We start from the raw sequence: 25,968 nt of genomic DNA, 5'->3' as shown, positions 1-25,968 counted from the left end.
AAGATCATGATTTTCAGCCTTATCTTTTGTATTTTCCCTGAAAATGGATTGTAACCTAAAATTTGCTCCAAAACTTAAAAGCTATCAAAGTTTAATCCTAATTTTAACAGTGAGATTATAGATTGAAATATTTCAAAATATTCTTATTAATTTATATCTCTGATTTCAAGTCACAGAAATGCAAGTAAAACTTTAAAAAGTGGGATAAAAGACGCTTACTCCTTGGAAGAAAAGTTATGACCAACCTAGATAGTATATTCAAAAGCAGAGACATTACTTTGCCAACTAAGGTCCGTCTAGTTAAGGCTATGGTTTTTCCTGTGGTCATGTATGGATATGAGAGTTGGACTGTGAAGAAGGCTGAGCGCCGAAGAATTGATGTGTTTGAACTGTGGTGCTGGAGAAGACTCTTGAGAGTCCCTTGGACTGCAAGGAGATCCAACCAGTCCATTCTGAAGGAGATCAGCCCTGGGATTTCTTTGGAAGGAATGTTGCTAAAGCTGAAGCTCCAGTACTTCGGCCACCTCATGTGAAGAGTTGACTCATTGGAAAAGACTCTGATGCTGGGAGGGATTGGGGGTGGGAGGAGAAGGGGACAACCAAGGATGAGATGGCTGGATGGCATCACGGACTCGATGGACATGAGTCTGAGTGAACTCAGGGAGATGGTGATGGACAGGGAAGCCTGGCGTGCTGCGATTCATGGGGTCGCCAAGAGTCAGACACGACTGAGCGACTGAACTGAACTGAACTGAATCAAAAGTACAGAATTGGTTACAAATACCAGGAAAATCTCAGCAAAAATGTGGTCACAGAAAGGACAGGAAGCAAAAGCAAGATTATTGGGCAGGCTCTGTGGGGTCCCAGCATTAGGTTGGATGAATTCCTGTTTATTATCCTCAAAAATCAGTTACTGGGAGAGAGAATCTAATGGTCTGTTTTACCACCCACTTACCCTTGAACCAGTCCTACAAGTTTGCATTTGGTGATTGGGGGTTGAGGGGAGGGTGTTGCAGAATGGGGATGATCCCCAAGAAAAACTTTCATGTTATTAGCAAAAAGAGGAATAGGTGCCTAGTAGGCAAAATCAACAGATTTCCTCTGTAATAACTGAGCTGATTTGCTACAGAATTGTAGCATCATCTTGACAATATTTTTTTTTCCTCAAAGAATTCTGCTCTATAAACACTGAGGAAACACAAGACAATAGAGAATTATAAGTAAATAGCACCTAGCAGCACATTATATTCACTAGTGTACAAGTGTGCCTCAATCTATGCAATGTATATGTTCCTAAAGATTATATAAAAATCACATTTCTTTTTTCTACTTAAATACAATCTTAATTCCCTTTGTTTTATTACTTAAGTAAAGAGTAATCCCTAATTTAATCCCATAAATTTGGATTCTATGTTGAATCTGTTACTGGTGAATGGTATAATTTGGCATGTTTAGAAAGAAAGTATACTATTTTTTTTTAAGTTTATACTGATCCATGAAGAAAACAAGCATAAATTTAAAACTTTTAACAATAAGTACTTCAATAATATTCTCTAAGCCCTTGGACCAATGTTTCAAAATCAATTTGAGTTAGTAGACCTAACAACTTCACATTCTGATTGTAAGCACTGTTCCTTCCACCTCACCGCCACCTCTGTCCACATACGCACCTTCCTGACCCAACTATATCCCATGATTAATGATGACCTTAAAGATACTCTCACTATTTAGTATGTCATTCTGATTTTGCTCCTCATTCTTCAAACTATGGCTTTCCTTACTCCACGTGTGTGTACTCAGTCGTTCAGTCATGTCTGACTCTTTGTGACCCCATGGCCTGCAGCCCACCAGGCTCCTCTGTCCATAGGATTTCCCAGGCAAGAATACTGGAGTGTGTTGCCATTTCCTACTCCAGGGGAATCTTCCTAACCCAGGAATCAAACCCTGCATCAAACCAAACTTCTGCATCTCCTGCATTGGCAGGCAGATTCTTTACCACTGAGACATCTAGGAATTCCCAAGAAAACTACTGAATATTCCTATAGAAAATCTCAGTATCAGGCAGTATTGAGTCTGCAAGTTCAGCTTAGCCTTCATCACTGTTTAGCAATTGTTTCTAAACTCCTTACCCCCGAACCCCCCACACATACACACACACACGCGTGCACACACATCAGCTTAGGATCTTCACAGTCCCCCTCAAGCTCCTACATCTCACACTGAGCCCCTATTCCCAGTGGCTTCATCTTCTAATTTGCAAAGAAAATTTAGAGGCCACCAGGCAAGCTCTCCTGCTTCCTCACTCATCTCCACTCCTAAAATAAGTATCGGCACCTCTCATCAGGCTCTTTTGTATCACAGTGAGGTCTTCTCTACAAGGCCAACTTCTTTTTTTATATATGATACTTGCCCTGCCCAGCCTTTCCTATGACCTTGTCTTGTCAGCTACACAACTGCTTTGCTGTATCTTCAGTCTCCTGATTTTCTATGAGTCTCCCTGTCTTTAAAAACCAAACATTGACAAAACAGTATCTTATTTGAACCTTTGTTTTATGTCAGGATATCTTCTTAGCCTTATACTTTCTTCATCCTTAAAATTTTGGAAAGAATTGTTTACCCTTCAACTTCCATTTTTTTCTTTAACATATTATATTCATGTCCCATTCTTATTCTGAAATTATTTTTTTGAGTAGCACTGAGAACCTCAGAGTGTTGTATTCAAGACCAAGTCTCATCTTACTTGACCTTATTAGAATATTTGGGATATTTGACACCACTCCTCTATCTTTTGCTGACTTCCCTCACCAAAAGTGTGAGAGAAGTCCCTCCCTCTGTTCATATATTTTTCTTTTCAGTTATTACATCAGTTATTATATCTATCATTATCGTTACCAAGGTGCCTGTGTGCCACTCTAACCTAATTAAATAAGAGGCTCAGGGCAGTAGAACATCAGTCTTTACTTGAAGCTAACCAGATGGCCTTAGCACATGGCACAAATATGGTCCACTGGAGAAGGGAATGGCAAACCACTTCAGTATTCTTGCCTTGAGAACCCCATGAACAGTATGAAAAGGCAAAAAGATAGGACACTGAAAGATGAACTCCCCAGGTCAGTAGGTGCCCTGTATGCTACTGGAGATCAATGGATAAATAATTCAAGAAAGAATGAAGAGATGGAGCCAAAGCAAAATCAACACCTAGTTGTGGATGTGACTGGTGATGGAAGTAAAGTCTGATGCTGTAAAGAATATTGCAAAGAACCTGGAATGTTAGGTCCATGAATCAAGGTAAATTGGAATTGGTCAAACAGGAGATGGCCAGAGTGAACATCAACATTTTAGGAATCAGTAAACTAAAATGGACCGGAATGGGTGAATTTAACTCAGATGACCATTATATCTACTATTGTGGGCAAGAATCCCTTAGAAGAAATGGAGTAGCCATCATAGTCAACAAAAGAATCCTAAATGCAGTACTTGGATGCAATCTCAAAAACAACTGAATGATCTCTGTTCATTTCCAAGGCAAACCGTTCAATATCATAGTAATCTAAGTCTATGGACTTCCCTGGTGGCTCAGATGGTAAAGCGTCTGCCTACAAAGCAGGAAACCTGGATTCAATCCCTGGGTTAGGAAGATCTCCTGGAGAAGGAAATGGCAACCCACTCCAGTATTCTTGCCTGGAAAATCCCATGGACAGAGGAGCCTGGTAGGCTACAGTCCATGGGGTCACAAAGAGTTGAACATGACTGAGCAGCTTCACTTTAACCCAAGTCTATGCCCCAACCAATAATGCTGAAGAATCTGAAGTTGAATGGTTCTATGAAGACCTACAAGACCTTCTAGAACTAACACCCAAAAATGATGTCCTTTTTACTATAGGGTACTGGAACACAAAAGTAGCAAGTCAAGAAATACCTGGAGTAACAGGCAAATTTGGCCTTGGAGTACAGAATGAAGCAGAGCAAAACCTAATAGAGTTTTGCCAAGAGAACACACTGGTCATAGCAAACACACTCGAAGACTCTGCACCTGGACATGACCAGATAGATGGTCAATACAGAAATCTGATTGATTATATTCTTTGCAGCCAAAGATGGAGAAGCTCTATACAGTCAGCAAAAACAACACCAGGAGCTGACTGTGGCTCAGATCATGAACTCCTTATTGCCAAATTCAGACTTAAATTAAAGAAAGTAGGGAAAACCACTAGACCATTCAGGTATGACCCAAATCAAATCCCTTATGATTATACAGTGAAAGTGACAAATAGATTCAAAGGATTAGATCCGATAGACAGAGTGCCTGAAGAACTATGGACGGAGGTTTGTGACATTGTATAGGAGACAGGGGTCAAGACCATCCTCAAGAAAAAGAAATCAAAAAAGGATCCACTATTGTCTGAGGAGATCTTACAAATAGCTTTGAAAGGAAGAGAAGCAAAAGGCAAAGGGAAAAAGGAAAGATATACCCATCTGAAAGTAGAATTACAAAGAATAGCAAGGAGAGATAACAAAGCCTTCCTCAGTGATCAATGCAGAGAAATAGAGGAAAACAGTAGAATGGGAAAGACTAGAGATCTCTTCAAGTCTTTAGAGATACCAAGGGAACATTGCCTGGAAAATCCCACGGACGGAGGAGCCTGGTAGGCTGCAGTCCGTGGGGTCACTAAGAGTCGGACACGACTGAGCGACTTCACTTTCACTTTTCACTTTCATGCATTGGAGGAGGAAATGGCAACCCACTCCAGTGTTCTTGCCTGGAGAATCCCAGGGACAGAGGAGCCTGGTGGGCTGCCGTCTATGGGGTCACACAGAGTCGAACACGACTGAAGTGACTTAGCAGCAGCAGCAAGGGAACATTTCATGAAAAGATGGGCGCAAAATAAAGGACAGAATGATATGGACCCAACAGAAGAAGATGATATTAGAAGAGGTGTCAAGAATATACAGAAGAACTATACAAAAAGATCTTCACAACCCAGATAATCACAGTGGTGTGATCGCTCACCTAGAGCCAGACATCCTGGAATGCAAAGTCAAGTGGGCCTTAGAAAGCATCACTATGAACAAAGCTAGTGGAGGTGATGGAATTCCAGTTGAGCTATTTCAGATCCTAAAAGATGATGCTGTGAAAGTGCTGCAGTCTGTATGCCAGCAAATTTGGAAAACTCAGCAGTGGCCACAGGACTGGGAAAGGTCAGTTTTCATTCCAATCCCAAAGAAAGGTAATGCAAAAGAATGCTCAAGCTACCACACAGTTGTACTCATCTCACACGCTAGCAAAGTAATGCTTAAAATATTCCAAGCCAGGCTTCAACAGTACGTTCACCATGAACTTCCAGATGTTGAAGCTGGATTTAGAAAACGCAGAGGTGCCAGAGATCAAATTGCCAACATCTGTTTGAACATCGAAAAAGCAAGAGAGTTCCAGAAAAACATCTACTTTTTCTTTGTTGACTATGCCAAAGCCTTTGACTGTGTGGATCACAACAAACTGTGGAAAATTCTGAAAGAGATGGGAATACCAGACCACCTGACCTGCCTCTTTAGAAATTTGTATGCAAATCAGGAAGCAACAGTTAGAACTGGACATGGAAAAACAGACTGGTTCCTAATCGGGAAAGGATTACATCAAGGCTCTATATTGTCTCCATGCTTATTTAACTTATATGCAGAGTACATCATGAGAAATGCTGGACTGGATGAAGCACTAACTGGAATCAGGATTGCCGGGAGAAATATCAATATCCTCAGATATGCAGATGACACCACCCTTATGGTAAAAAGCGAAGAACAACTAAAGAGCCTCTTGATGACAGTGAAAGAGGAGAGTGAAAAAGTTGACTGCAAACTCAACGTTCAGAAAACTAAGATCATGGCATCCAGTCCTATCACTTCATGGCAAATTGATGAGGAAGCATTGGAAACAGTGAGAGACTTTATATTTTTGGGCTCCAAAATTACTGCAGATGGTGACTGCAGCCATGAAATTAAATGATGCATGCTCCTTGGCAGAAAAGCTATGCCCAACCTAGACTGCCTATTAAAAAGCAGAGAGATTTACCAACTTTACCAACAAAGGTCTGTCTAGTTAAACCTATGTTTTTTTCCAGTTGTCATGTATGGATGCCAGAGTTGGAATATAAAAAAAGCCGAGAACTGAAGCACTGATGCTTTTGAACTGTGGTGTTGGAGAAGACTCTTGAGAGTCCCTCAGACTGCAAGGAGATCCAACCAGTCAATCCTAGAGAAGTCAGTCCTGAATGTTCACTGGAAGGACTGATGCTGAAGTTGAAACTCTAGTCTTTGGCCACCTGATGCTAAGGACTGATTCATTTGAAAAGACCCTGATGCTGGGAGAGATTGATGGTGGGAGGAGAAGGGGACGACAGAGGATGAGATGGTTGGTTGGCATCACCAACTCAATGGACATGAGTTTGAGTAAACTCTGGGAGTTGGTGATGAACAGGCAGGCCTGGCCTGTGCAGTCCCTGGTTTCTCAGAGTCAGGCACGACTAGTTGACTGAACTGAACTGAACAGAGAACCACCTCCTTAGATGATCTCAGTGCCAACACATCCACTCACTGCTTGTGTCCACCATGTAAGATCTCAGATGTCCCTGAACTTAAAGCTTTTACTATACTCAAAATTTTGCTATAAACAGCTACCTGCATATCCTACAGTCACCTCCAGTATAGTATTTCCAAATGAAGCCAATCCTCTTAATTTTTATTTTGTTTTGTTTTCTTGTGTCCTCTTAACTTTTTGGTGACATCACAATCTACTTCCAGTGTCCTTCACTCATTCATTCTGTCACTCAGATAATTTTCAAATCAGAAGTTAGCCTCTTCTTAAAATGAGTACTGTTTTCTCACTTTGACTGCTCTTGATTTGGCCCACACCATAATTAACTTTCCAGTGAATCTCTGGGCATCTTAGGCTACCATCTATCAGGTCCCAGTTCTAGTCTAAGCCCACATCCTCAGGCTTTTGGAATGTCTCCTTAAAAGAAAATCTGCTCTTCCCTTTACCTCAGGACATGATAGACATTCTCTTTGTCTGATGTGCAAAACTTTCCATAATCTGAGTTTATTGGTCTTCTCTCTCATCCTCTCTCCCTGTCCATCTCACATTTGAGCCACACCCACATGATCACATTTGTCAAGTGCAATTCTAAGTCTTTTGGATCATCTCTTTCTTCCTTTCCAGGTCTTTCTTTTTCAAGTAATAAATTTCTCATTCTTAATACATTCTTTCAATACAGTGGAACTGTTCCTTTTATGTCTTAGTACGTTTATCTCTAATGTTGAGTCTCAGTGTGGGATCCATGGGTAGATTCAGGAGGTCAGTGAACATGAATGGAAGAAAAAGTATTCTCATTTTCATTTCTAATTAAAACTTAATATTTTCTTCTATTACAAATGTAGGTAACAAACCACAGGAAGATTGGCATTGTCTGTGACATTGTTTTACATCTGTCATAAAAAGTTATGACAGATGTTTTCATATTACATTACAGCTGGCAAAAATATCTAGAAGTATTAGTTATGCTTATTACTACTTAAAATTATAGTGGCTATTAACCTGACATTATGTCTTATTATGTAATATATTCACAAAGAAGCACACTGATTAATATTTACAAACCCAGCTTTTTAAATATTTTGATAATTGAATTTCGGTATAACTGATTTCCTTCCTAACTTCTTATATTTTATTCTATATAATTAAATTTTATTTCTGAGGAAGTCATTCTAGACTTTATCAGATTGTCAGAGGTTCAAGATGCAAATGGCACACTTAGTTGTATCCTAGTTTACAAGGCTATTCTTCCCACTCTCCTTTGGAACCAGAGATGATTTTCTTTTATTTTTATATCTACATGGATAAGATAGCTTATAGCACATAGTAGGTTCTTAAGTATTGAATGTCTGAATAATAGAATAAAAGAATGAAAACTTACCTGTCATACAAGTATCTTGAACACAGAAGACAGTATTTCTCCAAGTGTAATCACGGAAGCTCTAAATCACAGTTCTCAAGACACTTGGAAAATGCGTACTCGTGGATTTTGAATCTGATTGTCTAGAATTTTTGAATCTAGATGTCTAACCTTGAATTCTTAATTATAACAGTTTATCCAGACATTATTTACATGCTAAAGTTTGAAAATCTGTAGGTTTCATGATGCACAGCAGCCTTAAAAAAATAAATAGAAGCATGACCTTTGTAAATATTATCACCTCCCTGGGCTTTATTTTTCTTCTCTGCAAGGTGCTTCTTTAATGGCTGTACTGTATTCTCCTCGCTATATCACATAGGTTTTGTAGTCAGCACCACAGAAGGAAATAAGAGAGTCTTACTGCTTGTTGAGGATAAAGAGTCTTCAGGCGTGTGCTCATATTGGTTTGGTTCTCCAGGGTGTGTGGTCCTTCTACTCACTGACTGATTTCAAATGATATACCTCCTACTCTGATCCACTGGTCTTATGAAATACTCAGTGTTTCCCAGGCAGTAGTTCTCTTTTCTTCACCTCCTCTGTCAAAGCTAGGCAGATTTTAATCTGTTTTTCAGAGATGGGCAGATTCAAACAAAAATATTTTGAATTTGTAAAGCCAACATGTATCATCCTGGTACAACCCTGGCCACACTGTCCTTCGGACAACTTCTCTCAGATTTGATGAATGGATTAAAAACAGACAACTAAACCAACGAACAGAACAGTTAGAGTAGAGGAAAGGCCACTCAACCATTTAATTTTATTCTTGTTTCATATTAGGTCAGGAGGGTCCACAATTCCTGACTGGACAAAGACTTCTTTGAAAAAAATTTTGCACCTTTAAAATGTAGATCATTATTCCATTCATATATCATTTTGTCCCAAATTTTATAAGACACTAAATTTGTAAAAATTTTAAAGAAAACTTTGATTATTTTCAGCCAACCTCAAAAAATTATAATTTAAAAATATGTTCATTTGTTAGGAAAGATCAACTTATAATACTTTCCTATTTTTCTATGAAAAATATACCATCATCAACTTTGTAGAAATTATATTATTTCTTAGAAGTCACTTAACTATGTCACTGAATGCAAACACCCTCATATTAACTTTTTGCTTTGCCACACCAGGTTTCTAAGGAGAAACAAATATTTTTTATTTATATGGAAGATACTTTGGTTTATATCATGAAGTCTAATAATAATGGAAAGCTATTTGAATGCAGATAGAATGTCTTGGGAAATTTTGCATCCTTTACAGTGTTTTTTATATACAGTAGAACTTTAATTTTTTTTTAATTTTTACTTTATTTTACTTTACAATACTGTATTGGTTTTGCCATATATCAACATGAATCTGCCATGGGTGTACACGTGTTCCCAATCCTGAACCCCCCTCCCACCTCCCTCCTCATACCATCTCTCTGGGTCATCCCAGTGCACCAGCCCCAAGCATCCTATATTCTGTATCAAACCTAGACTGGTGATTCGTTTCTTATATGATATTATACATGTTTCAATGCCATTCTCCCAAATCATCCCACCCTCTCCCTCTCTCACAGAGTCCAAAAGATTGTTCTATTAATAATTTTTTATTTGAAAAAAATTGAATGTTCTGAAGCAATAATGATAGCTAATAAATAGTAATAAGTACATAACTAACAGACATTAAGCATATGGATACCAGCACTGTTCTAAGTACTTTATAAATCAGTGTATTTGACAACCTTAGAACCTTGTTATTTACTATTCCCTTTCTGGACAGAAAGGTATGCATGTGTGCTAAGTATGCTTCATAGTCATGTCCGACTTTTTGCAACCCTAAGGACAACAACAGCCTGCCAGGCTCCTCTGTCCACAGGGTTCTCCAGGCAAGAGTACTGGAGTGGGTTGCCATGTCCTTCTCCAGGGGATCTTCCTAACTCAGGGATCAAACCAGCGTCTCTATGTCTCCTGCATTGGCAGACATGTTCTTTACTACTAGAGCCACCTGGGAAGCTGGACAGAGAGGAAGGAGAGCTAAGTAATTTACTCAAGGTCACACTCCTAATAAGTGTTGAGTCAGGATCTGAACCCTAGAAGACTGTCTCCAGACCCAGTGCACTCATTTCCAACACAGAACGACTTACTCTTTATTGTTTTAACAGAAAATTGCTATGATCCATATTTAATGGAAGAATAGATTCCCTCTGAAGTTAATGTTGAAAGCCCATTCCAGTACACGGTCATGGCCTTTTCACTCTTAAAATGTTCTTTGGTGCTTATCTGAAACAGATGCAAACACTTAAAACATCCATTCATATTGTGTTTCCCTGTAATTTGCTGGACCATGTCAGGTTGCCTCCAATGACTATATGATTTCATTTGCCTTGCTACCCTTTTACAGACCTGCAACCTCATGGATCTTTCAAGCATAGTTGGTCGGAGGTTGATTAGCATCTCTTGCCAACATTCTGTCTCCTTCTGTTGTAGAGAGCTCTAGGATAGCCAGGAGAAGCTTGGTAGGTTTTTCAAAGCAGTTTCTTCAACCAAGCTTTTTGGCAAGATGTGATGATGGGCTAATGGCAGTGCAAAGTTTACTCTCACATACTTTTAACTCCTGGAGTTACTAATTGGGAGTTACTTAAAAGACTACCTTTCAAACGGTTTACTTTTTCCCAAGGTATTGTTCTTCAGTAAACATAAGATTAAGTTGACTTTCTCTTTTTACAGATTTTGATTTTTGACTTTTTATTGCTTGTTTAACTCTTTTGATTGTTTAAATTTATAATTTTGCATGCAAAATGACTGCACAGAAGTGTCACTGCAAGTCCTTACTGTGGGACAGTCCTGTCTCTTTTATCTCCAAGGATAGATTAATGACAGTATCATTTTTATTTGCTGTGTTTTTATCTCCAGCAACAGGAATGATTTGGCACTGTCAGCTGATGATTGCTTTGGTTAAACAAAGTTTCGGATTAACAAAAATATGTAATGGCTCCAGAAGGTCCTTTAGAATTTTGTTTTATGTCAGTTATCTCAGTGGTTATCGGTTGAAATCATATTGTGTAAATTTTTGAGACACAATTAAAGAAGATATGTTTGGATTATACTTAGATTTACTGAAATTATATTTATGAGTCATTTGAGCTGAGAATGGAGAAAATTCTCACAGTGATGCTTCAGGCTGCTCTCAACCCATAACTGCAATCTGTAGAAGTAATGTAGCAAAAATCTCCCTCTTACAATGAAATCCTTCAGATAATCTTGGCACCTATATTCTTTAAATGGTGCCTACACCATTTTATTCCATAGCATCTTTTGTATATTTTTATCAGGATACTTGTATCTGGTCTGAAAATGTCCTGTTTTTTAGTCACCTCTAAATCTTCCCTCCGAGCTTGTGATTGGGATGGCGGACCTCCAGCACCCAACATGTTTTGTCTGTGTTGGAGATACAAAGTACAATATTTAAGTTGGATGCTCTTGAAAGAGCTTAAGGTGATGTTGCTTACTTATGGAATTTCATTTTCAGCACTAAATATAAATAGTGTTGAAGCACTTTTGGAGTTCTAATCATTTTTGGTTTTAGGTAGACAAATGTCAATCTGAGCATTTTTTGTTAGTTGGTTCATTTCTGTGGTATGGAGTAGCATTTCTTTTTTTTTTTTAATTTTCAGATGCTTATGACCTTGTTAAATAGCAGTCCAAAAATCATGTGGCTTGTTTTGATTTTAACCAAAGTTACAGCTGCCTAACTGTAAAGCAGTCAGTTTCTCTTATTATGACTAGTTCTTCAACTTGTACTGTTTTAAATTGCTTGCAATTAGCATATTTCAACCTTATTTTTAGGTTTAAATTGCAGTGTGAGAGTGTACACTCCTCTTAGCTAATTAGTGCTATCAAGGAACAGTAGGTTACCTCATTAGTACCATGTGCATTTAATTAAAGAAGAGAAAATTGGAGTTAACCTCATAGTTAATATTTTCGCAGAGTGCTACAATGCCAACACCTTCAATTGGAGTCACACCCCTGTGTATCTAATTATTCACTGGTGCCAAATAAGGTTAGCAAGGGTACTACAAGGCTGTTGACAAAATAATTTAGATGAAAACGTGTTTGTTGGATTCTGACAGTAAAATATTACTTGAACATATTTTCCTCATCTGCCAGTGTCAGGTGACATACTTCTTCATAGGCAACTGAAGGAGAAGAATATTTGGGAAGCCATTTTTGTTTTTTCTGTTTGAATTAAGGTTGCTCTTATCTTGAAAAAAAAAAATGACACCTAGTCATGTAAAGCATATACAATCCGTTTCTTAAACAGAGCCCCTGAACTTCAGAGATGTATTTGAAAAGAATTATTTATAAGATGTAATATTTACATGCATCAAACCACTACAAATACTCCTTGACACCCCTACCACATTCCTCCTTGCTTTTCTTCTTTTCTGATATACTTATAATTTCCCTTGTGTATCTTACGAATGGGGATCATCCTTTCATATCATACATGAAGTCTAAGGATGTGTTGTCACATGGTCTATTCAAATGCAGTGTAATCCTTTTGCCCTTCAGACAAAATCTTTTGAAATGTCTAATACTACTTAGGTAAAAAATGACATTTCTTGTCATTTATCAATAAATAATCACTTTACTTTTACAGATAAAAATGCAAACCGTTCATTTGAGTATATAGAGTAGTTTTCAATACAAATGACGTAATTCAACAGGTTTTATCAGAGATTATGGAGCTTGGCTCCATAGTCTTAAATATATATTTATTGATCTACAATAAATGGCAATATTTTGTTGTAGTAATGCAGAGCCTAGACAGTTTATTAAATGAGGTTCTTGTGATGGTTCTTACATTTCATGACAAGACAGGCTTTATGTTCATTTACATTGGTTGTAATTGACGAGTCAACAGTTAGCTTGTGTGAAAAACATAGTTTAAAGACAAATAGCAACCCATACTCTAAAATCATAGTACCATTTAAAGTTGTGGGAGTATTTATTAACATTGGCTATAAGTTTAGCTTAGAAATGAGAAGTAAGATTCTTAAGTCAAGATCATGGTAGATCAATAATTTTTGGTTAGTGATTAATTCATATGTTCAAATATTCAAATTAACATCTGCCAAATAATTCCTGTTTTTAAAATTTATACTATTATTAGCTGTGATACAAAGGTGGGATAGTTTTGTCTAGGTTGACCTATCAAGATAATAATCCAAAATAATTTTCTTAAATGATAATGTACATTATTAGCATAAGATTGGGGGAAAAAAGCCAACTCCTGATTCTCTTTGTTTAATCCAGGAATTGCTTCCAGAAACAAAATTATGTGTCTGTGGCCACTCTTCTGGTGATGGGCATCCTCACAACACATTTGCAGTAAGTTACACTGGACAATTAGCGATTCAGCTACTACATATAAGGCCGTAGACCCAACCCCACTGAATAGATGGTCTGTGCTTTCCTGTTAGCCACTGCCATATAGTCCTGAAGATGATCAAGAGATGACTAATGTTAAGGCGGAGATGTAGGTTTTTTCCTGCTGGTTCTTATATTCTTACTTCAATTATGTTTCATCGCTTATATATCACAGTTTCTGTGAATTGATGACATTGAAGTTTACTTTACATATGTAAGGGGGTATGGCTGTTTCACCACTGTACTTTTCTTGAACCACTATGCTTTCTGGAACAGATTTAGGAATAATTTGATGAGATGTTATTGATATGCATAAACTAAATGGAGATTATGGATAGATACAAGAAATATTTTAGGGAATAGTTGCTATTCTGAGTTCTGCAAGTTAACATATAAATATGCCAAGGCCTCTTTTTACATATTCTGTCACCGAGTATAATTTGTCTCTTTAGACTATAATATTCAATGAAAATTGCTTTTGTGACCCAATTCACATACCAGTTAGCCTTGGAAATGAATAGCAGTCCTGAAGTGGCCATTCAAGAATTTTTAAATAGAGCAACTTCATGTTTCTATTTAGCATGGACACTACCTGTATTCCTAAGGAATCTCTAAATATGTAAGTCATATACTTCCATTTATAGAATTTTTGCTTGTTTCTTGAAGAATTGATGTAGTTTTTTAGGTTCTATTGTCTATTCCTAAACTGTCTCACCTAAAAAATATTTTTTACTACCATATATGTAATATTTCTTAATTTATGATTGTAGACTCATAACCAAATAGTAAAACAGAAATATCTAATTTCATACCTTGGTTAAAAAAAGAAAGATTTTTATCAATAAAAATAGTGTCAGATTAACATGAAATGCTATTCTTTGTGGAAAATATATAATCTTTAAACATTTTTTAAAATGTTGGATGCAAAGCAAAAATAGAAGTGAAAAAAGTGATAACATACTGTTTTATAGAAATAATAAATGCAGGGGACTGGTAATAAATTTTGTATATGAAATTAGGATTTATAATAGTCTGAAATTACCTAGTTTAGGGTTTCATTCATTTTCATTCTAAAGTGTTGTTCTCCTAATAATAGTAATAACTTTTGAAAGAATAGCAAAAATTAAGAAGTAGTGGCAAGTTTTGCTTAAATTATGTAAATTTATGTGAAAGACTAAAATAATCTTAATTTCTAAGTTTTTGCTGTATGTTTTGAAGAAAATAAATTTAAGTTAAACTTCAAAAATAGCTATGTTTTAACTTAGTAAAAAAGATTAATTCAAAAATATACTTTAAAAATGCTGCATTAAAAATTAAGCAGGCAGTATTCCTAATTGGTAACATGTTTTCCTAAAATAATCTCAGTGGAAAAATTGTTTTCTTTAGCCTGAAGAGTGAGATGGCTTAACTAATAATATTTTGTTCTTTATGTAAATCTGCTTCTACCTTTAAAAAATTATTCTCTATTCTACTGACAGAAATTTAAATCTACAGCATTATATCTTTTCACTGCAATGTTTTCTGAATGAAAACAAACTGTGGAGAAATTAAATAAATGGCTCACAAGTGCCATGCAGTTCCTCAATGGCAAGCCTGAATTTATAGCCCAAGTTTGTGAGATCACCAATGTATTGATCTTTCCAGGGGTATACCACATCATTCATGACTGCCTTGAATACTGTGTTGAACAAGAGTCTGAAATTACACCATGTACTTGAGACTATAGTTAGTCTCCAAGGTAGAAAGCAAGTCAGCATAAATTAGTGAGGTCTTCTGTGGTTGGTGGGTAAAAAGAGGATGACAGTGCATGGATCAGGTGTTTACCATCCCTGAAGTGCACCAAACTTAATATTTCAGATTAATCACTGAGTGACTTTGCAAATGGTGCTTCTGGACTTCACAATAACAGGGAAACATTCAGTACTAAGTAGGGGCTTATTTCCTTTATTGATTATATTAGATGCGAACTTTTTGTGAGCTAAAATGGCTACATAATGTGATTTAAAATCCAGATGCAAACTAAAACAAAGACTATTTATTATTTGTAGTTGACAGTTTCTGTGTGATGAGCATGGCTGTCTCTCTTAGTATTTGTTAAATTTCATATTACTAATATGCTGGGGTGGTACTTGAATAAGTCTGAACACCTTGAGATTACTGGAGATTGTACTAATAGACTAGGTATAATGTGCATCAACTGCTGCTGAGTCGCTTCAGTCGTGTCTGACTCTGCGTGACGCCATAGACGGCAGCCCACCGTCCCTGGGATTCTCCAGGCAAGAACACTGGAGTGGGTTGCCATTTCCTTCTCCAATGCGTGAAAGTGAAAAGTGAAAGTGAAGTCGCTCAGTCGTGTCCGACTTTTAGCGACCCCATGGACTGCAGCCTACTGGGCTCCTCCATCCATGGGATTTTCCAGGCAAGAGTACTGGAGTGGGTGCCATTGCCGTCTCTGGTGCATCTACTAATTCATTGCAATTCTGGGCAGTAGTAATTCTATCCGCAATTACTTATATCATCTCTACCTAAAAATTGTAAATCTTAAACTGTTTCTACCTTTTTTTTTTTTTTGTAGGAAATCTTTGAGCGCCATAGGTTGTACATTTAATATTCTAAGAGTAACAATTTAATATTCTTATTATAAGTTTGAATTTTATAAGAAAGGCATTGAGTTTGGGCTTTAAAAGACATGAATATGAGAGTAAATGAGTTTCACTCTAACAGGTTACTTTTCAGTACTTGCTTTTCACACTCAGGTTTTTCAAATGGTGTATATTTAACACTAATCTGGCAAATCTTTAGTTTGCTTTTCTTTCAGTCTTTAGTAATAGTATTGATGCCTGTCTTTTTTCCCTGGCTACAATCCTAAATTTCACAACCTTTGGTTTCCCTGCCACATGGTAGTAACCCGAGTTCACTCCTCGAGAGATCGACCCTGTTGACACTTCATCTGCCTGAATGCCCTTATTAGCACCTACCTGCAGATAATGGTACTGTTGGTCTTTACTTCAGGTTTTTACACCTATAGGAATACTGTTTTACATAGGACTCTGACTGTTGGCTCTAACTGTTAAGGCAATTATACAGAATGCTCAGGCTTTGTCTTTGGGGTCTTAATTTCAAAACCTTTACCACTGGATCATATGCATATTTTGATGAACAAAATTTGTTGGATCTATAAAAGTAAGACTTGGTTGGTCTTGGTCTAGCTGTTATGTATCACATTCAAATTAAATTACATTGACCACCTCGGGTCTCTTCCCCTACAGATCTTGACTCTATTATGATTGCCTCCTGAATGTTTCATTTTGATGGGAATTGTGAATTGGAGAAATTAAGGAAAAGAGGACAATGATGGTTTTAAGAATCTTTTTCTGTTCCAAATTTCTCTCTCTTTTTAGGCTTTCCATAAATTTTACCCAGTACCAAATAATCTGTCCTGTGGACTCTGGAATCAGCTTTCTAAACTGAATACTGGGTAGTTACTTGACTTTTTTTAGCATTATGTTCGCAATCTGTAAAATAGGACAGATAGTAAAATTAGGTAGGTAGTGTCTACATCATAGAGTGGTAATAGGTTTACATTTGATAATCCCAAAACTACTTAGCTTGATGACTAACACACAGAAAGTATACAGTAGATGTCTGACTCAGTATCCATATCATCAATATACTCTTGCTTGGATCAAAGAGGCAATTCTGTTTGACATAAATTTAATTATGTATTGATATCTGGTATTAACACTAAGCAAGAGGTTTTGGATATTAACTTATGCCATGACCAAGATGGAAATGTTGCTTACTGAGTGGAAAATACTCACTAATTTAAGACACACACTAATTTTTTCACTCACAAAAATCAGTTATCTAAAGTTTTCTGATTTGTTAAGCTGAGTGAAAGAGAAAGAACCCTGCCTCACTGGACCTAAATGATGTCCTCTGGCAGTCAAAGAAAATCATGGGAAAAGAATGTTAGCAAAAGTGATTGTACCATCAGCTGTCTGTATCCAGCCAGAACATATGAGAATAAGGAATTAGGGAATGCATGCGGAGTGCCAGTTTATCACCAAGTAATTTCTTCCCTTTTCTGTTATAAACGTGTTAGCAGAGATTAACCGAGAATTAGAGATAAATTACTACTTAGTAATGGTATTGATAATTTTAACTAACAAGCTGGAGACAATTAACCAGATGGGATAATGTTGTGGTAAATTTTTTGGAAAGTCCTTCCTATAAAACCTATATTGCAAGATGTAACTGTTTGTTATTAGTGTGAATGTGTGTTAGTATAAGTTTGAATTTATTTTAAAGCAATGTAGATCAGATTTGTTAATTCATCATGTTTATTTTGAGTAATTTGTCCTATTACAATAAGACTGATATTATTATAAGTCCTTGATATGAAATTAAGATAATCAAATATTTCAAACACTTATATTACAAATGATTTGTTAATGCCAATATGCTATATTATAGTGACTGTATTTAGAGCTACTATTAAAAACCTTCTAGGTTTTCCATTGGAAAGCGAATAAAGATTTCAGTTTTTAAAGCCTTGACTGACATTTGTATGCAACTCCTTGATTAATCGTTTTCTTTCCTAGTGTAACTCAAGATATTAATAATTATCTTTACACACCCCACTCAGCTGAGATGTAGCTCCCTGAGCTCAGTTCATTCTAGACACCTCTCCTGAGTAATTTGCCTCTCACCTTCTATTTTACTGCAATATTTGAGACTGCCATGAATTCTCTTGATGTTGGTTCCAAGAAGGACCAGTAGCAGAGCTTTTTCAATGGAGACTCTTCTTTGAAATTTATAATGAATAATTTACTTCCCTTGATGATTCACCAAAGCATCAGTATGGCACAAATCAGGGGCTGATGAAAGGATTATTTATTTAGTTGTCTGGTTTTGTTGTTGTTAATATATTTTTCATCAAATAAATTGATACATACACTCAAATATGTATGTGGCAATAATGTGAATTTATGGTGCCCATTCGAGCAGACTGTATTTTTGCTTTCACATTTAAAGTTATTTGTAATGAGCTACTAGTGATAGTCTCTACAAATATGAAATATAATATGCATTAGCTTTTAACAGTTCACTCTATAGTTCTTGCATATTTCTTAACATCATTGATAAACTGGATATTCTATATTTATTACTTGTATTTCTGTTCCTTGTCTATTTCTACACCACTTATTGTAGCATAGTCAGTGAAAGGCACAAAATCAAGTCATCCTAGTGTATAAATTTGCACACCCCATGAGCACATGCACATACATGTACATATCTAAAAGATCAGTTATGTAAAAGAATTTCTTTTTATTGAGTTCTATCTACAATTCATTTTTTTCTCTTCTTTTGCATTTAAATTTTTTGCATTTTTAATTTTCATCAGGTAAAATGAGTTATGCACAGTATTGATGAACTACAGAATCACATTTTTATTATTGGCACCATTCATGCAACAATATATTTACATAAAAGTATTTATAAATAAATTTCTCATATATTTAATCCGTAGGATGTCAAGTTAAGCAGTACATGATTCCCAATGGCATTCAAATACAAGCCTGAAACTGCACACTGTACTTTAAATATAAACATGAAACTATGCTTTAAACCTTTATCCAGTGGAGTTCAGAAAGCTTACTATTACCAGAACTCAGTCATGCTATAATCACCTAATGCACCATACAACTTAGATGAAATTGTACTTGTTTACTTCAGTTAATTATGTTCCTTATCAGAATTATAATAAATTTGGTGCAAATAGATTCACACTACTGATAAAATAAAGAATAAAGTCTTACACAATGTCTGTTAAGCTTTTCAGGATGGCACTTCTGTCATATTTAACATTAAGGAGCTGCATGAAATGCTCCAGCTCTTGCAGCTAAGTTCTTTTCCCTGAAGTTGTCATTATCATTCTAGCAGGGAGCTTTGTGTTCTCTCTTAAGAGAGATAATATAAGATATTTTAGAATATTGGCAGAAGTAATCTATCACTCAGATCCAGTGTCTTGTAACATCACACTCCAGGATAACTATAATATCTTAATTTTCATTTAGAATTTTTGTGTAGAATATTTAGTAGGGCTCAAAACAGATTGTATAGAATGAGAGTAAGAAATCTCAAGAGATCTTGAGAGATCTTAAGTGCTCTTTACTAAGAGTATTCTTAAGAGATACTACAGTGAAAAGGAAGTCTCAGGTAAATATATCGGAGATAAATTCTTATTAAAATGAGCATGATTCATAAATTCATGTTGGCAAAGTAATATCAAAATTTGATAAATAAGTGTAAAGGTTTAAGAATTTAATGTTATATATGCAAACCTAGTGAAAATTTTCTTGATACAAAGGTAACTGTTGGGGGAGTGTGTAATTTCCTTGGTTCTGTCTCATCACAACAAAATTTGAAGTGACGGACCAGCATTACAGCCCTGGGACAGACCGTGTCGCAGCTCTCTCGGACAGATCAGTGTTACAGCTCTGTGTTACAGCTCAGTTTTATTTAGAAAATATAGGAAAATATATCCTTGAGGCGTGAGGGCATGCCAACCCAAAAGATGTGAAGAGAAGAAAGAGAGAGAGAGGAAAAGAGCGAGGCACCTGGCCCTTTGGCTCCTCCTTTCACGTGTTTCCTCCTCCCCCAGGCCTGCCCTGTGTGATTCAGGCTGGCCAGGAGTGCTGTTTGTTCTCCCTGTGGTCCTCATTCTGGTCCTCGGACCTTCCTTGGTTCTATTTTTGTGGGCTTTTCCTTTTAGCCACTGCTTTTCTGGACTCCTTTTTCCTATTCTAACTACCTAACAGTAACCAATATAAAATTAAAAGAAATAAAAGAATTAACATGTGTACTGTTGTTTAATCATTATTTCTCCTTAAGTCCATGTTACCTATAAGTTGCATATCTCATACTCTCTTAAGAGTGAAAAGTATATTTTTTGTACATATTGAGGCTGGAAGCATACTTCTTTGCATGTTTGACCTCGTCTTTCTGTATATTATGCATGTAGTCCTTCTGCTTTATTAGAGGGGTCATGCCCTGCTAGTGCATCGCCAAAATAAAGAGGAGAGGGTGTCCAAACAAAATGCATTTCAGCCATGTAATGACTGATAGGACACGTTAGCTTAAAAGAGTCTTTAGAATTATTAATTCAACTCCTTTGTTTTACAGTTCAGAAAACTAAAGAATCTAAGTGACTTTCTTTATATCTCTCCATTATTCATTGAATTAAGGGGAAACTATTGATGGTTTGACAGTTCTTTGTTCTTGAGCCACAGTTCACATGTATAATATTATACATATGTGTATTTTAATTTTAATTCTGCTATTGGTCAAAGAAAGAAACCATTCAGTTTTTCCAAATGTTTGCTTATCACATGTACTGATCATAGGTTTTAAAAAACCAGATCAGTTTCATGATCACTTTTGAAATTACTGTGCATATTACTGGACTATTTGTGGTTTCTTGAAGACACTTTTAAGATCTCAGTCAGATCTATGAGATAATCCTGTTTATAAGTTGAGGTTTTAGGAAAGAAAAATTCAAGGATCTTTAATGATTCTCCCAGAAATGTTATAAAGTGAATCGCAAATTCCTAGACTGTTGATTTATTGCTTTTGTTCGTTAGGACTTCAGCTAAGAGGGAAAAAAAAAAAAAAGACTTGTTTTTTAAAGTTTTAAAGAACATTGCTAATTTATTTGCTAATGTTTAGAATAATATGTTTAATACTTCCAGTTTTAATCTTTTACATTTTCTCTTTATTTTCCCTTATTTCCTACACATTCAAGCAAGACCAGTTGCTAAATAGAATTCTGTTGGCTCTTTAGATTGTCTACTATCTGTCAGAAAAATATTATGTCTTAATAATTGAAAATAAGTGATCAATGAGTCATCCTGACTTTAAAACACAAAGAAAAGGTGGACAATATAGTACTTTAAGTCTGATATTGAAATATCAAAACCACTTAAATAGGTAAAGCTCAGAATGGGTGCTTGAATTGACCAGATGAAAACACTAAGTGACTAACATACAACTTTGATCCTGTAAAATATATTCATAGCACTTGTTGTAAATTGACTACTTAAAGCTGTAGAAATTGATTACAGAGATAAGAATTTGGTGAGAAATTGTGCTTCTAGAAAAGTCCTACCAAGTGTCTGGAACGATCAATTCTATCATTGTTAATTAGCATGTAAACTCTATCTTATTGATACCATCATAGGATAAATAATTGCTCCTTTCTCTTTTCTCATAACTTGTGTACAGTTTTTAATGACTTCCCAGTGACCACTGGATAAAGCTTTACAAACCTAAGCCTTGCAATTATGTGCCACTACCACTGAGCTCTTTTCCTTTCTCTACCTTATCCTCTATTATTTCAGAAACAAATGCTGTGTTCTGCCTGATATATCGCCTTTCTGTTTTCGAACATTCAATATTCCATTTTTTTCTATTCCTTTTCTTGTGCTGTTATTGCTCTGTAACCTCCTCTTTTTTCTGATCAGCCAATCAGATTCTACTTGTTATATGAAGTCCAGCTCAATTACTACCCCACACGAATACTTTTTCAACAATGTAGTCTACATTGATCACTCTTTTGATCTTGTATGTCTGTATTCATTGGAATTATTCTTACATAGTCCCTGACACTCAGTTCTATTCAACACATATTCACTAAGCACATCCTATGTATAACTCACCATGCTACAAAAATTTTCAGCAAAATAATGATCACTACATTTGAAAAGTATACACTATGAAAATGGAAAATACATAATTTAGGGCTGAAAAATCAATGCAAACTGTGAAAAGAGGTTTAATTATTGTACCAAGGAATTGAGGATGCAAATAGAAGAGGTTTACTTGAGGTAAAGTTTTTAGGGGGGAAAAGCAAAACACAGAAGTTCATTAAACTAGAAGTATAGAACACATTCCAGGGATTGAGAATAGAATAAGCTAAGTTGAAGAAGAGAAAGAAAAAAAAAGGCTGTTTTCAAGGTAGGGCATAATGTATCTGGGAAATTGGAAAACATTATGGGGAAAGCTTGATATACAGTCTTTAAATAGTCTTAGTTGATACGCAGTCTTTAAATGGACCACAACTGGAATTAGAAGTTTGAGGTGGCTTTTTAGAAGATCCTTAAGTATTATGCAAGATTTTGAGCAATGAAGTTGATGTAACATAAATAGACTATCTAAAGATATCTTTGGGGCTTCCCTGGTGGCTCAAATGGTAAAGAATCTACCTGCAATGCAGGAGACCTGAGATAAATCCCTGAGTTAGGAAGATCCCCTGGAGAAGGAAATGGCAACCCACTCCAGTACTCTTGCCTGGAGAATTCCATGGACAGAGGAGCCTGATAGGCTATCGTCCACGGGGTCGCAAAGAGTCAGACATGATTGAGCAACTATCTTTCACTTTCTTCTTTCTTTCTTGGGAGCAAAAGTAAGAAGTGATTGGAAATAGAAAAGTACTGGAGTTTGTGTGTCTAGGTGAGAGAATACTGTCCAAAAATTTAAAAATTATAATCTTAACTATGGGAAGGATAGAGTAAGGAAATAAGAGGACAGATTTAAGAGAGATTTATACAGCACTTTGATACAAAAACTATGTTGACAATGTTTTGCAGGAACACAAAAATATTGAGATTTCTGGTATTTTGTGCCTGGATATTTGTATTTGTTTAAATTGGATACTGGTGATAACTAGAACATAGAAAGACTAGCAGATTGATGGTGGACAATAGGAAGTTGAAGGTGATAAAGGTTCTTTGGGAGGTATATTTGCACTGTTGGGACAATATCCATGTTCAGCAGACAACAATGACTTGGAAATTGTTCATCTTTGGGAGTCATACCATGTGTATGAGATCAGAGTTCATTGTTTTGAAGAAAATGGCATAAAGAAAGACAACCACAGAGAATTCTCAAGATGAGACACTCCGTGAAAGGAAAGAAAGAATAATAAGTAAAGAATGTGAATCTGTGTGACAGGAGATAAGAAGGAGGAGGAGCCTGCAGTCAAACACTAGAAGAGATTTTTTAAAAAGCATTGTCAGAGACTGAGAGGTGGTTTTAAGACTGTGAAATGAGACATAAACCAACTGATTGGATTTGGTAAGAGTGGTTTCAAAGAATATAGTCCATGGAAGTGACTTGAGTGGTAACTAAAAGTCTATATGAAAACAAATAGTGTCCTAGTCCTTTGGGAAAATTACCAATTAATAGGGAGATGATGTGATGGGGGCTTGAGGGGGTAGAATTGAGGAAAGGTCTTGGGGAGAGGTGGCAGTGGAGATGAAAAGATTTAAAAAGCAAGAAGGAAAAGAATAGAGTTCAAACAAGGTCTGAAAGATAATTGGGGGAGAGTGCTGGCCTCAAGGGCACAAATGGAGTTAATACAGCTTTAAAGGAAAGAGAAATTCACTTTCATCTGAAATGGACAGAAATTTGAGGATGAGTAAACTCATAGCTATTTAGGTACTTCTCTTTATATTATTTACTAAATCTGTTTGTGCCATGTGACCATCATTGTGTCCCTTTTCCACAGTGCCATGCTATCTTTTCGAGATTCCTATTTCTTGGGCAAACTATATGAAGGAAGGGAAAGGTATATTCATGGTTGTTAAAATTTTCAAGTTATGACAGCTTTACTCTCACCATATCTGTTATACTTTATGATATTTTTAACCAAAAGAATAGCTACTCATTAGAGTTAAAACTTAGCAACTATTTTCTTATAAGAGACTCTAAAAACTTAATCACAATGTGAGTGTTCTTTCCTTCTTTAAAATTTAAGGTGGATTAATATAAATCTGAAGAACATTAATTATTTTATGAAACATTTAGATACATGAAGATTTTGAACTTTTTATGTAATTGGTTAATTTTTGGTAATTAATAAAATATAGCTCTTCACTTTTTAGAAAAACCTTTTAAGTGAAAAGAGAACATGTAACTGGAGTGAAATATGTGCATAAATATTATGATAGTCTCTTTTTCACTGTATTGGCAGTTTTAAATTTAAGAGCAACCCAATAAACCAACCACTGAAATTGCTCTTTGACATATAGGCCCCTGCTTAATCCTGAATTTAGTATATGCTGTATAGATACAAAGATATGAGAGGGTAACATTTCCCTAAACCAAAGCCATTTCTGATCATAAAATCAAAACTAAAGTAACAGGAACACAATAGAAGGAAGGAAAGAAGGAAGGGAGGGAGTAGGAAAGGAAGGAAGACAGACGCAACAGACAGACTGCAAAAGAGACCTTGCTTTTGAAGCCCATGTCCAACAGCAAATCTTTCTGCTTTACAAAGTGGATTTTAAATAGTAAAGTTTCAGAAATTAGTGGTAAATGATTGGAAGTGTGTTCTCTCCAACTTCCGCGACTTCTGATGGAAGAATTCCTATATCATTCTTACTGAAAACGAAACCCTTTTATTTTTTTAGTTCTTAATTCCGTACAAAACAAATTTGCTCTGCAAACTGAATTTAAATGTTTTTCTGTTTTGCCCATCACTGGGGTGTTGGTGAAAGTATCAAATATGTCAGGTTTTATGAGACAAAGTTGCATTATGGTCACTTTGGCACAAGCCTACTCCTTACCATATAGAAAACAATTGTTGTGATATTTGTTTTTTTTTTTTGTTTCTGTGTTTGTTTTTGCTTTTTTCCGACAATGCCATAGCCAGCATGTGAGATCTTAGTTTCCCAACCAGGGATGGAACCTGTGCTCCCTGCAGTGGAAAGCATGGAGTGTTAACCACTAAACTGCCAAGAAAATCCTGTAATCTTTATTATGCCTACTTACACCTATTTTTTCCTCTTGAGGAAATTGAGCATAGTGAAGTCGCTCAGTCGTGTGACTCTTTGAGACCTCATGGATTGTAGCCTACCAGGCTCCTCCGTCTATGGGACTTTCCAGGCAAGAGTACTGGAGTGGGTTGCAATTTCCTTCTCCAGGGGATATTCCTGACCCACGGATCGAACCCGAGTCTCCCGTATTGTAGGCAGACGCTTTGCCGTCTGAGCCACCAGGGAAGACGGGAGTAAGCCAACATCCAAATTCGGGTCTGTCTGCCTCTAATATGGCTCTTTTATTTCACACCACCTGTGGCATTTTTCTGGTAGTTTTTAACTCTTTAAAATCTTTATTTATTTACTTGTTTATTTATTTATACATAAATGGCACCCCACTCCAGTACTCTTGACTGGAAAATCCCATGGATGGAGGAGGCTGGTAGGCTGCAGTCCATGGGGTCACGAAGAGTCGGACACGACTGAGCGACTTCACTTTCACTTTTCACTTTACTGCATTGGAGAAGGAAATGGCAACCCACTTCAGCGTTCTTGCCTGGAGAATCCCAGGGAAGGGGGAGCCTGGTGGGCTGCCTTCTATGGGGTCACACAGAGTCGGACACGACTGAAGTGACTTAGCAGCAGCAGCAGCAGCAGCAGCAGCGCTGGTCTTTGTTCCTTTGCTCAGGCTTTCTCTCGCTGCAGCCAGCAGGGGCTACTATTTGT

At 36.4% G+C, this 25,968-nt stretch overlaps 1 protein-coding gene across 20 annotated transcripts in view; it reads left to right on the top strand.

Annotated features, from left to right (window-relative positions):
• Positions 1–25,968, top strand: part of FOXP2 (forkhead box P2) — a 669,679-nt gene that overhangs the window by 510,953 nt on the left and 132,758 nt on the right. For 10 of the 20 annotated variants that reach the window (XM_060414739.1, XM_060414734.1, XM_060414741.1 and 7 more), the window contains one exon: positions 13,307–13,381. The exons of the other annotated variants lie outside the window; for them this stretch is intronic. In XM_060414739.1, the coding sequence (XP_060270722.1) occupies positions 13,307–13,381 (75 nt within the window). The remainder of the gene's footprint in view (positions 1–13,306; positions 13,382–25,968) is intronic. 20 annotated transcript variants of the gene reach the window in all.

Source organism: Ovis aries, chromosome 4 (assembly GCF_016772045.2).
Source record: "Ovis aries strain OAR_USU_Benz2616 breed Rambouillet chromosome 4, ARS-UI_Ramb_v3.0, whole genome shotgun sequence".
In the NCBI taxonomy this organism is placed as follows: Eukaryota; Metazoa; Chordata; class Mammalia; order Artiodactyla; family Bovidae; genus Ovis; species Ovis aries.
This window is presented reverse-complemented; position numbering and strand designations above follow the sequence as displayed.